The following is a 12,172-nucleotide window of genomic DNA, read 5'->3' as shown; positions in this document are numbered from 1 at the left end:
ATTATATTTTTAATATTTTTTATTAAACAATTTTTTTGAGATTTATATGAATTGTGTATAGAGTTTTTTTATCTGTTCAACATCTTACTATAGTTTTGTCATTTTTTGTTTTTAATATTAAAATAGCAATGGTATTTTTTTGAAATGTGAACCGTTAGAATGTTATTATCAAATGTAAAACCGTTTAATTAGAGAAGTAGAAATCGAACCGTCTGATTTATTAGAAATACAGAAATTAGACTATCCGATTTATATAGGTATAGAAATTAGACCGTCTAATTTGTAAGAGAAACACAAATCAGACCGTCCGATTTGTGTTAAAAAATTAAAATATTTGAGATATAAAAATCGAACGGTCTAATTTGTGTACCTCTCACAGTTTTAAAAAACACAAAAAAATACTATGTTAAGGTATTTCACTCGTATCACTCTCATATCTAAAATTTTTAGCCTAATTTGACTAAAATTTTTATATATAAATAATTTTAATGTGAAATACAAAAATATTTTATTATTTTAGTATTCTACATAGTTGTAGTAGTAGCACAAAACGTCAATAACGTTTTGTAATAAAAAAAATTAAATTATAAAAAATAAAATATTATTGACGTTTTGTAATAAAAAATATTATTTTAATCGGCGCAAAATTCTTGCGTGAAAATGGTTGTTTTTCCATGTAAGAATGCTATGGTGAAAAAAAAAAAAATGAGTGCATTGTCGCAATATATATAATAAACTAAATAAAGTGAGCTGATTTATTGTTCGGCATCTATCTGCACCACCCGCTCCGAATCCTCACCGCCTTCCTCACCATTCGCCACCATCTCTTTCAGCCATGCTTCTTCCATAAACTTCGGTATTTATTTCCTTCTCCTCCTTTTTTTTTGTTGGCACCCACACTTTCCCTTCTTTCATCTCTCTGTATGCTTATTGTTTCTAATTCCAATTTGTTACTTTCAGCTTCTTCTTGTTCTGTTTCTTTTCATCTTTTTTTCTCCTACGTGATCTGGGTTATTGATATTTGCATCCTTTTGTGATCTCTTGAATCTACAACTTCTATTACAATCCAAAAAAGCAGCGAAAAAAAGATGTGTATGTGTTAGTTATCAACACCTACATATGTGTCTCTGTTTCATTGTTCTTCATTTTTCATGTTGAGCTGCATTCTAGGCTGTTTCCAAAATCACCTTTTTAACCCCATTCAAACTTGAATTTGTTTCTGCTTATGTTCACTTTGTTTACATGCTCACATGTTCTATTAGTTGATATGATGTAATAAAAGCTGGTTTTTGCATATAATTTCTTGGTAAACTGACTGGTGTACGGTGACATGAGCTTAGCACTTAATTTATGACATTTTCTGAGTTTAGAAGGCATAAAAAATAGAGCACAGCTTAGATCATAGACTGAGAATTTTGCATGCATATTTCATCTGCAGAAGGTGGTGTTGGCAGTGGTGTGGAGGCTGCAGCTTCTTGCTCGAATCCAATTTAGTTCTTCAGAGTTTGGACAATTTCTCTATGAAAAATGAACCTTGCTCTGCGGTTGCTGCCTTCAGAGCTCACTTGTCCAACAAGTGAAGACATTCAATATGCAAATGTGAACTTTCTTTTGTCCAAACCATCAGTGAGGGTCGCTTGTTTCATTAAGAAAGATGATGTGCAGCCATTGAATTGTGATAGAAAGAATGTGACTATATCTTGCCAATTGATGCATAGTCACTTAGAGTCATCTAAAAGAAAGAAAAGGCTACAAGTGCCTTTGCCTTTACAGAAGCTGGATTTTGTGAGAACATTGTTGATTGATAACTATGACAGTTACACATATAATATATATCAGGAGTTATCTGTTGTTAATGGAGGTATGTCATTTTTATCTTCTCATTTGAAGGTGGATGTGATTTAAAGTTGAAGACCTGCAGAATAGTAGTGCTGTAATGGTCAATCATTAGATTCTCTCCTTAGAATTGCTGTTTTATATAGATTCAAATATATATCAGCAGTGAATAATTACCTTCCCACTTGTTTGGAAATTAATTATCTTGTAATTAAGAATCAAAATGACACTATATTCCAAAGATATTAAAAATCTGTTCTGAACATTCTAAAATACCATGCATAATACTTTGTGCTTGAAAGGATTAAAAAGTTTATGCAAGGAGTTGAATTCCCTAAACAGTTGGTTTTGTTTTTTCATTTTGCCAGTCCCTCCTGTGGTGATCCAAAATGATGATTGGACATGGGAAGAACTTAGCCATTACTTGTATGAAGAAAATGCATTTGATAACATTGTAATATCACCTGGACCTGGTTCTCCAGCATGCCCACAAGATATAGGTGAGAACATGGATGCCTTTGTGGAGTTTTCATTATGCATTTATTTACTGCTCTAGAAGATGCAACAGAAAAATAAGTTTCTAAACTTGTGGATTGATGGTCTCCGGGCATGATTTTGGCATCTTAGACGAGTATTTGTCATATTGTCATTGGATGCTACTTCAATTTTCCCCACCGATACACTTTTGACTCTTATTTCTTAGGGGGTTGTTTGTGAGTTGGGGTTTTGGAGCTTCCCCTTCCCTCCAAAGTCCCACATCGTAGATTCATCTCCTCCTTTTTCTAACCATATAAGTGAAATATCCTCAAAAGAATGGATTGCCGGTATAACTATGCCGTTTGATATAATTTTCTTAATGTAATCTTAAAATTTTAGTGTACGATGTGTGTTGATCTTTGTGTTATGGGCTGTGGAGATTCTTTATTCTAATACTTTTTGGAAATGATTCTGTATGCTTCAGGTATTTGTCTTCAACTACTGCATAAATGCTGGGATATACCTGTTTTGGGTGTTTGCCTCGGACACCAGGTATTTTCTCCTTATTTATGCTTTGTTTTTGCCCTTTTTTCCTATATAATGGTCTATTGTTTGATTATATGGTAAAGGAATCCTTGTCCAAAGATAATTGATATTGGCTATGAAGTTATCACCAATTTCTCTTGTAATCTTGGTGTGTTTTCACATCTTACCTGCTGCTATGTAGTATCTTAAAGTTAATACTTTTGTTACTCATCTTTTTGGTTCATGATATCAGGTTTCATCCTTCGCCTTTTGATACTGTAGCTCATGTTATGTTATTTTGATGATGTATTTGCTTAATGTATGATTTGGTAGGCATTGGGATATGTCCATGGAGCTCACATTGTCCATGCGCCTGAACCAATCCATGGGCGTTTGAGGTATGACCCAAAAATTTAGAAACTTGTATGCTGGTTTTTCAGTAATTATTATGTACTTATTATCATCAGGAAGAAGATTTAACCTAAATTAAAATGTCATTTAAAGGTATCATATTTATTCCTTACTTTGTTTGTATTTTCTCTCTTTCTACCATGAAGTGAAGTTGAGCATAGCGGCTGCGAGCTTTTTCATGGCATACCATCTGGCAGGAATTCAGGTTTCAAGGTTTGTTTTCCACTATAGTCTAAAGATTATTAATTTGAATCCTCAAACATTTTAAAGAATTCAAATATTCACGTAGTATTCAATCCTGAAGTTATCATATTCCTAATTGAGACATAAAAGTTCTTCAATATTAACCAAAGATTGTTGCATTCAGCAATTCTAGAACATTTCACAAACTAAATGTCACTTGTTGTAGATCATTATAATAATTTGGATTTCAGGGTGAAAAAATGGCTGTGCAATTATATAATTTGTTGATAACATCAGAATATTACATCTGGTGCACCATGATGGGGATTGGATGTAAACTGGTCCCTTGCAATTTATGGTCAATTTGTTTTATTTATGTGAAAAGTTGAAAAAGAGCTATCTGATCTACCATCAGCAGTCGTAATCATTGTTTATCCTATATTTCAGGTGGTTCGATATCATTCATTGGTTATAGATTCTGAATCACTTCCTGAAGTGCTCATTCCGATAGCTTGGACGTCTTCCTCAAACACACTTCCATTTGTTGGGGCCAAGGATCATAACGTCTCCAATGCTCTTGGAACACAGACAGAACAAAATGTCTTCGTTGATTCTTGTTCACCTAAAGCAGGAAATGGAACACCAAGAAGTTCAAGAGTTCTTATGGGGATCAAGCATTGTACAAGACCGCACTATGGTGTGCAGGTGTTATATACAGACATTGTTTAATTATAATCGTTCTTTGTTTTTATTGGTTTAATCTTTTCTGTGAACTACGTTCAACTCAACACTTTTGACCTTCAGTTTCATCCAGAGAGTGTTGCAACATGCCATGGAAGTCAAATATTCAAGAATTTCAGAGATATTACAAATGAGTATTGGCTGAGATACAAGTCATCACAAAGCATAGAAAAGCGTGCTCATTCTTATGGTAAAATGAAGAACTTTTTGTATGTAAATGCAAATTCATTGTGTCATGTGTGCTTATCAAATTATTTTTGTATGGCCACCCTTCTTGCGCAGTGTGGTATAAATATTAAACAGTATGGCGGTTGTACCAAAGTGATTAAAATACTTTTAACACTGTTTACATGTTCCATGTTTTTACTATTATTTTTAGACATCCAAATTACCATTGAGTTCCTTGCAATTTACTTGAGCAGTAAACTTTCTTTAGCACACATGCAGGTTTCAAGTGCTAGTAGACATTATGGAGATTTGCATAGAAGTATTAGTTCGGAGACCAGTACAGTTGATCAGCTAAATAAGGTAGTTAATGGTCATCGACATATGGTAGATGATAATGCTGAGAAGACTCGTTTAGAAAAGTGCAACGTTGCAAATGGTCATCATGCAAGAACTGATCGAAAATGTTTGAAGTTGAAATGGAGGAAATGCACTCACCTGGCTAGTCAAGTTGGTGGTGCGAAAGGTATATTTTGTGGGTTGTTCGGACATGAAACTGAAAACACTTTCTGGTTGGATAGTTCTTCCACAGAGAAGGTATTTTTTGTATGAATTCATGGCTTTTCTTTCCCCTCCTTTTCTTTTTAGTGTTTTTGGATAAGCGAAAGAAAACTCTTATTTTAATCATCTTCCACAGGGTATATCTTTTGTCACTTGGATCATCAAACTGTAATTTTTGTCAACTTGCATCTCATCATCTGTGCTAATGTATATGCCACATCTTCCATCACAACTTAACTGTTCTATATTTAACATTATTCTTGCCATCCTAATTAGGGAAGAGCACGCTTCTCATTCATGGGAGGAAAAGGTGGATCACTTTGGAAGCATTTGACTTTCAGATTATCTGATCAAAGGTTTGAAATTGATCCTATTTACTGTTGGATTACTTTATAATTATCTTTTCCCCTTTCATCTATTCTCTTCCATATTATAGATTATTTTTCTCTATCATCATCATCGTTAATATAAATGTTATTTTCAACATTGGTGAATGTTCTAGTGTGCTTGTGTTTTAGTTTATGCATCATGCATTGTCCTAGTTATCTGCATTGATGCATTGACATGAAAAAACCTTTCTATTTACCATTACAATGGTCATACCTTTGAGTCTACGGTATATTCTTAGATAAATAATGTATATTTCATTATTTTTCCAGTGATCGGTGTTCGAAAGGTGGTGGCTACTTGTCAATGGAAAATTGTCAAGGTTCCACTGAAACAAGATTTTTGGAAGAAGGTTTTTTCGATTTTTTGAACAAGGTTTGTAATTTTACCTTGTACCTTGGAACCGATAAGCTTCTTTATTGTACCTTGGAGATATAGGGCTATGCCTAATCCTTTTCTATTTGCTTAAGGTTGCTGGGAAATGGATTCTAGACATGGGATCAGTGTCTTTATTAGGAATACTATCCTTATCATCTCCATTTACCATAATTAAGTTGAATCTAAGCAGAAGGTAAAAATGGGTCCACACGCCTATGTTTCAATGCCAAAAATTCTACCCAGAAGGAGAGTGCTAGAGGGTAGAGATATAAAATCACAATTGGCTCAATGGCTCCTGCCTAACAACTTAAGATTTCAAGATAGTTGGTCCTTGACACTTGTCATGTTTAGTTTCTATGGTTTGGTTTTTGGACGATATTTTGCCTTTCCTTTGCTATGTTGTCCCCTTTTTCTCCAATGAAATTTCTTTTTCCCGAGAGAATGTGTATATCCTAATTAATAAACAAGAAATATGTAGATATGACATATATAATAAAGATCCTTAATGTGCATGATTGTCATTTAGACCAATAAAATGCCATATATGGCCTTGAATTTCGCTCTTCTGATTAGAAATGAAGAAAAGGGGTATTTAGGATGCAGGATAAAGTAAACTGAGAAGAGACATTAAAAAAGTGTAAATTTTCTTTAAACAGCCTTCATTTGTGTACTTTGTATTTTTCTTTGTACAAACTTGTATCTTCCGAATATTAACAGGTCTATATTCATTTATCTAATTATCATAACTAAATATCCGATATGTTCTTTTTTCTTCCCATGTAAATAAATTGCCTTCTTCATTTGGCAGGAGCTTCAATCATATCACTATGATGAAAAAGATTACGAAGGTCTGCCATTTGACTTTCATGGTGGATATGTTGGTTACATCGGGTAGGTGGTAAACTCAAAGCTATTGTATGTCTACACTGAGTAACCTGAATGCTTAGTTCAAGCAATTACATTTTTTTTTTTCTTCCAGTTGTGCCTTTCTAGTTGTGATCTCTTTATTTTCTGCACGCGATCTCCTTTTCTTTCTCACCTGTTAATATCCTCTGTTGCAGGTACAACCTCAAAAGTGAATGTTGTGTCACATCTAACCGTAACAAGTCCAAAACTCCAGACGCTTGTTTTTTCTTTGCCGATAACTTTATAGCTATTGACCACAAAAATGACAATGTTTATATATTGGCTATACATGAAGAAAGCTCAAGCATGACACAATGGTTGGATGATGCTGAGGAGAAGCTTCTGAACTTATATGGTTCTGAGATAATGGGGTCAGAAAAGCAGTATCCACATCCTCTAACTTGTTCCTCACAAAAGGTCGGTTTTGCAGCTGAAAAATCTAGAGAGCAGTACATTAAGGATGTAAAGAAGTGCCTGGAATACATTAAAGATGGAGAAAGCTATGAGTTGTGCCTCACAAATCAGATGAGGAAACCGATCGAGAATTTAGACTCTCTTGGACTTTATCTTCATTTGAGAGAAAGGAATCCAGCACCTTATGCTGCATGGCTTAATTTTCCGAAGGAAGACTTGTGTATTTGCTGCTCTTCCCCTGAAAGGTTCTTGCAGTTGGATAGAAATGATATACTAGAAGCTAAGCCCATTAAGGGTACAATAGCTCGTGGTGCTACCGCCGAGGAAGATGAGCGACTCAAATTGAAATTGCAACTCAGGTGATCCACTTTTCTCTGGGTACTATATAGGTCTTTTCATCATCATATCCTGAAATATTGCTACTGCAGTTTAAACTTTGGTTACTCGCTTTCTCGAAAGTTGTTTTGTCATGTGATATATTGATTCTCGGAGTTTATCTGATGCTTCTGTGATTTGAAAAATTATCAAGACTCTTTGAAATGTGTGATGACCTATGCTTGGTTGCAAATGAAGTTGTGTATGTAGTTCAGAATATTTTATCTATAGACTTGTGCTGTCCAAGAAAAACTTTTAAATTAACAGAATCCGAAATTTTAACATGCTGGTAGTTTAAGATGAAGATGGGTGAATATGTTATGAACTAACTGGCTTGCTCTTTCAGTGAAAAGGATCAAGCTGAAAATCTGATGATTGTAGACCTTCTAAGGAATGATCTCGGTCGGGTCTGTGATCCAGGATCTGTACATGTGCCACGTCTCATGGATGTGGAGTCATATGCAACTGTTCACACAATGGTGAGCACGATTCGTGGGAAGAAGAGGTCTGACGCCAGTGCAGTAGATTGCGTAAAAGCTGCATTCCCAGGTGGTTCGATGACCGGTGCTCCAAAGCTGAGATCGATGGAACTTCTTGATTCCATTGAAAGTTGTTCTCGAGGTATATACTCCGGTTGTATCGGATTTTTTTCGTACAACCAGACATTTGATCTTAATATTGTCATAAGAACGGTGATTATACATGATGGTGAAGCTTCAATAGGAGCTGGAGGTGCCATTGTTTCTTTGTCGAACCCCGAAGACGAATACAAAGAGATGATCTTGAAAACAAAAGCCCCAGCAAAGGCTGTGCTAGATTTTGAATAGTTTTGAGAAGTCACACGATAACTTCCCCCATCAAACTTCAATCAAAGCATTTATTTCATATCATCCCACTAATTATTTAATCTTTACATAGAAGGAATATTAAAGAATATATTGGTATAGGTACTTGATTCAATTGTTTTGGGGTTAGAATTCAATTGGTTTTCTTTTCAATCTGAAGTGTGTCTTATTATTCTGTTGTAGCAATGACTGCATTGTACTATAGGTTTCTGTATACTATAATTTCCCCAGTTTCTTGTATACATGAATTTCCTTGCAGTTTGGTGACAATTTTATTCATATACTAATATAATATACTCGTGTTTGCCTCACGCTGTTTCTGCTATTATGTTGCTGCTACATGAAGAATAATAAAATCATTTACTGTTAGAAAGATGTTTATTTGGAATGAGTGGTTTATTTTGTTGCTTGGAAGCACAGAACAGAAGTTTTGTGAAAAGCCTTAATTTTGCATTAATTCATGAATCGTTGTAAGCTCATAAGATTTAGTTTTTTTTTTTTTCTTTTTTAAATGAAACTCCAACCGCTGCAACAATTTATAACCAGCATGTAATATCAATATTCAGCCATGGTCATTGCTTAGATCACAACAGTTCTTTCCTTGAGTTGGCATATGAAAAAACTAGGGGTGGCTGTTGCGGGTAGGTTGAGTGCGGAGCAGGTTTGAGCGCAGGTCAAGTAAGGTGCGGGTTGAGTTTTATATTAGCAGCTAATTAAGATTGGGTTGTAGCAATGTGTCACATTAACAAATTTTAATACTGTTATGGTGGGTAACCGGAGATTAATGGGCTGGACGGTATTGGTTGGCCCAAACGTATGGGAGAGGAGGCCTGTAGGTGGATTAACGATCCACGGGCTCCGTCCGACCTGCTCGTGAGAGGTGAGGGGGGGTGTTACCTGCAAAGATACTCCGATGCCAAAGTCAGCAAAGGGAGCAAAACAGGTCTAGAGAGTATTGAGACTTAGAGATACCTGAGAGATGTCAGTGTACTTATAGTGGTGAACCAATAACCACCGTTGAAGTAGTGCCACTTTTTTAGGGTGTTAACCGTCCCTTTATCTTGGGGAGGTTAAGATATGGCTCCTAGAAGTGGTTAGAGAGATTCTAGGGGTAGTTACTCATTCAAACGAGTGTTTATCTGCCAGCTAACTCTCGTCCCCGACTTCTTTAGAGTAAGTCGTGATAGGAACCGACTTCCTGGGAGGAAGGTGGGTGAAATGCGGGGCTCATCCTTTAGGATTGGGCCTTTTATTTAGACCTGGGCCTTATCATTGGGTCAGGGTATTTAACATTGCCCCTACTCGAGCCCAATTTTTTAAGATTTGGGTTCGAGTATTCCACTCGGGGTTGTAGCCGACTTGTTGGGGGACCGACGTGATGGTCTAAAACTGACGTGACTTTTCGTGACCTTTTGGTTCTGACAGTTACGTCTAATCAAGCGTCGCGTCCGTTAGGGATGTGCGTAGGGATTGATGGTCTTGGTAACGGTGCGTCTTTATTAATGACTGCCCCGTTTTTACCATTGTGTCCCTAGCGTACTTATAAATACCTTCCCTCTCTTTCCTTGTTTCGTTTCTGCGTTTTTCAAATTTCCTCTTCATCTGTTCGTGCTGCACTCTTGTGTTCGAAGACTTTTACTTCCTCCAACCCTCATTTTCAGATAAAGGTTAGTTTTTTCTCCTTCTGTAACATGCTTTTCTATTTGCAAGCCTTTATTTTGTAGATAGATAGGTTGGTTTGTAGACTTCCGTTTAGTTCCGTATTCCCTCCCTTTAGAGACCGTGTTTTTTGATTTTCCTTTTCTCTTTCTCTTGTAGGTTGTTGTCACCTTTTTAAGAAAAGAAAATGGCTTCCGTAGATGTTCTTTCTCAGTGGGTTGATGTCACGGTCCTAGGGGAGGAACCTTCGGTCGATACTGAGTTTATCACCCACCTTCGTACTCGCCACAGAATTTGTACTTATGAGGAGGACGAGCCGAAGTATGAGTTGGTAGTCCCGGGTCCAGAAGACCGGGTTTGCTTCGGGAGGGCCAATGAAGCAGCCCCCCATTTTTTCTTTATGTATGAGTGTATGATCACCCGTTTGGGTGTTTTTCTTTCTTTTTCAAAATTTGAGATGTCTGTTTTGCATCACTGCCGAGTTGCCCCGACTCAATTTCACCCCAACTCTTGGGGTTTTTTGAAAATTTATCAACTTATTAGCCAGGCTTTGGAGTTTCTGACCTCTTTGAAGATTTTTTTCTATCTTTTTCATATGACCAAACCCTTTAGTGGGTTAAATAATAAGCAACAGTGGGTGTCTTTTCGAGCCATACAGGGTCGGAGAGTCTTCACCCTTTTTGACGAATCCTTTCATGACTTTAAAAATTATTTTTTCAAAGTGCAAGCTGTAGAGGGTCACCACCCCTTTTTTCTGGATGATACTTCTTCTCCTCGCTTTCCCCTGTACTGGTTGGAGGCCTCCACCTGTGAGAAATATGGTCTGGATGACCTAGACGAAGTGGAGGCGGCCGTTGTGGGGTTCCTCCGAGAAGTGTGGAGGAGGGCCCTATACCTGGACACTAAGAAATTCCTCCAGGGGTCTCCGACTTTTATCCAGGCGCAAATAGGTAGCTTTTGTTTTTCTAATTTACTTTCGACTTGTGATTTCTTGTACCGACTTGTTTGACTTTTAGTTGCTTCTTGTTTTTGTAGAAATGATGAAGAAGAATGCTCAGGAATCTTACCAGAGAGTCCAGGAGGCCAAAGCAAGGTCTCGAGCCAGGACTGGTGGCTCCAAGGCGGTTATCTCTCCTCCTCCTCCTCCTCCTCCTCCTCCTCGGAACGTTGGGACTCCTTCCCAGCCCATTGTGATTTCTTCTTCAGCTTTCTCTCAGCCGTCCCCCTCCGCCCGACCTTCTCCTGAGCTCGAGAGGAGGAAGCGCAAGACTTTAGAGTCTGGCTCTTCTTTTGAGGGTGAGATTAAGGCGGATGCCCTTGCATTCGTCCAAAAGTACATCTACTCCCATGCTCATATGAGGATGGATGATGTATCTGTTCGGAATCACCTTACCACTTTGGTTGAGGAGAATCTCAGGGCGGCGGGTGTTTGTGGTAAACTCTTAGATATTTTTGAGAAGGCTCCTCTCAACTCTCTGGGTTCAACCTCGAAGGTTGAGGAGCTGGAAGGAAGGCTTCTTATACATCAAGAGCATGAGAGGGGGTTGAAGGAGGAGGTCGCCAAGCTGAGGGAGGAGAGAGATGGCCTTTAGGAGAGGGAGAGGAAGTTGCAAGCCCAATGCAACATAGAGGTGGGCTTGAGGAAAACAGCGTAGGACAGCTACCAAAGTTTATTTGAAGATCTTGTGTCTGTGAAGAATGATTTGCTGAATTCTCGGAAGGCATATACCGAGTTGGAGGACTCTATTGCTGAGGCTGCCGAGGAGGCTTGGAGGATCTTTAAGGAACAAGTTGGAGTCATTGCTCCTGACTTGGATCTTTCTCCTTTGGATCCTGACAAAGTTGTCCTTGACGGTGCCATAGTTGATCCCCCTGCTCCCATGATCGTTTCCGAGTCAGAATTGAAGACTCGGGGGCAGAGGATCATTGAGTCCCTCCTCACTCAAAGGACGCTCCGAGTTCTTCAGCAGTTCCTCCGACTTCCTCTTCGTCTCCAATGGATGCCTCTCTCCCTGGTCCTGGTGGCGCTCTTCCTGACTCTGATGGTGGTGATCCGTCTACTCCTCTTTCGAAAAAGTAATTTGTTGGCTATTTGGGGGCCCGGCCTATGGGTCCCCCCCTTTAAACTTTTATTTGTGTTTGGTGGTGTTTGAACAATTTGCTTCTGGCCTTATAAGGCCGTAAACAAAATATTTAAAATACCCTTTTTTAATAAGGGTTTAAGCTAAAAATAAATACCCCTTCTTGGATAAGGGTTTAATGTTAATAATAAATACCCTTTTTTGGATAAGGGTTTGAGTTACCTTATG

The 12,172-nt window shown here is 37.7% G+C and overlaps 1 protein-coding gene across 3 annotated transcripts; it reads left to right on the top strand.

Annotated features, from left to right (window-relative positions):
• On the top strand, positions 713–8,515 carry LOC107629869 (aminodeoxychorismate synthase, chloroplastic). Of its 3 annotated transcripts, none has more exons than XM_021118389.1 (14): positions 713–856; positions 1,439–1,861; positions 2,205–2,336; positions 2,798–2,865; positions 3,172–3,236; positions 3,396–3,462; positions 3,880–4,137; positions 4,237–4,363; positions 4,610–4,935; positions 5,176–5,255; positions 5,559–5,661; positions 6,473–6,555; positions 6,726–7,343; positions 7,780–8,515. In XM_021118389.1, exons 2-14 carry the CDS (start codon positions 1,528–1,530, stop codon positions 7,868–7,870), a joined length of 2,352 nt encoding a protein of 783 aa, XP_020974048.1. In that variant the 5' UTR covers positions 713–856; positions 1,439–1,527; the 3' UTR covers positions 7,871–8,515. The 3 variants fall into 3 exon arrangements, with proteins under 3 accessions (XP_020974048.1, XP_016188290.1, XP_020974047.1); XM_016332804.2 differs by having other exon boundaries at positions 7,706–8,515; XM_021118388.1 differs by lacking the exon at positions 713–856 and adding an exon at positions 875–1,092 and having other exon boundaries at positions 7,706–8,222.

This window comes from Arachis ipaensis, chromosome B03 (genome assembly GCF_000816755.2).
Source record: "Arachis ipaensis cultivar K30076 chromosome B03, Araip1.1, whole genome shotgun sequence".
In the NCBI taxonomy this organism is placed as follows: domain Eukaryota; kingdom Viridiplantae; phylum Streptophyta; class Magnoliopsida; order Fabales; family Fabaceae; genus Arachis; species Arachis ipaensis.
This window is presented reverse-complemented; position numbering and strand designations above follow the sequence as displayed.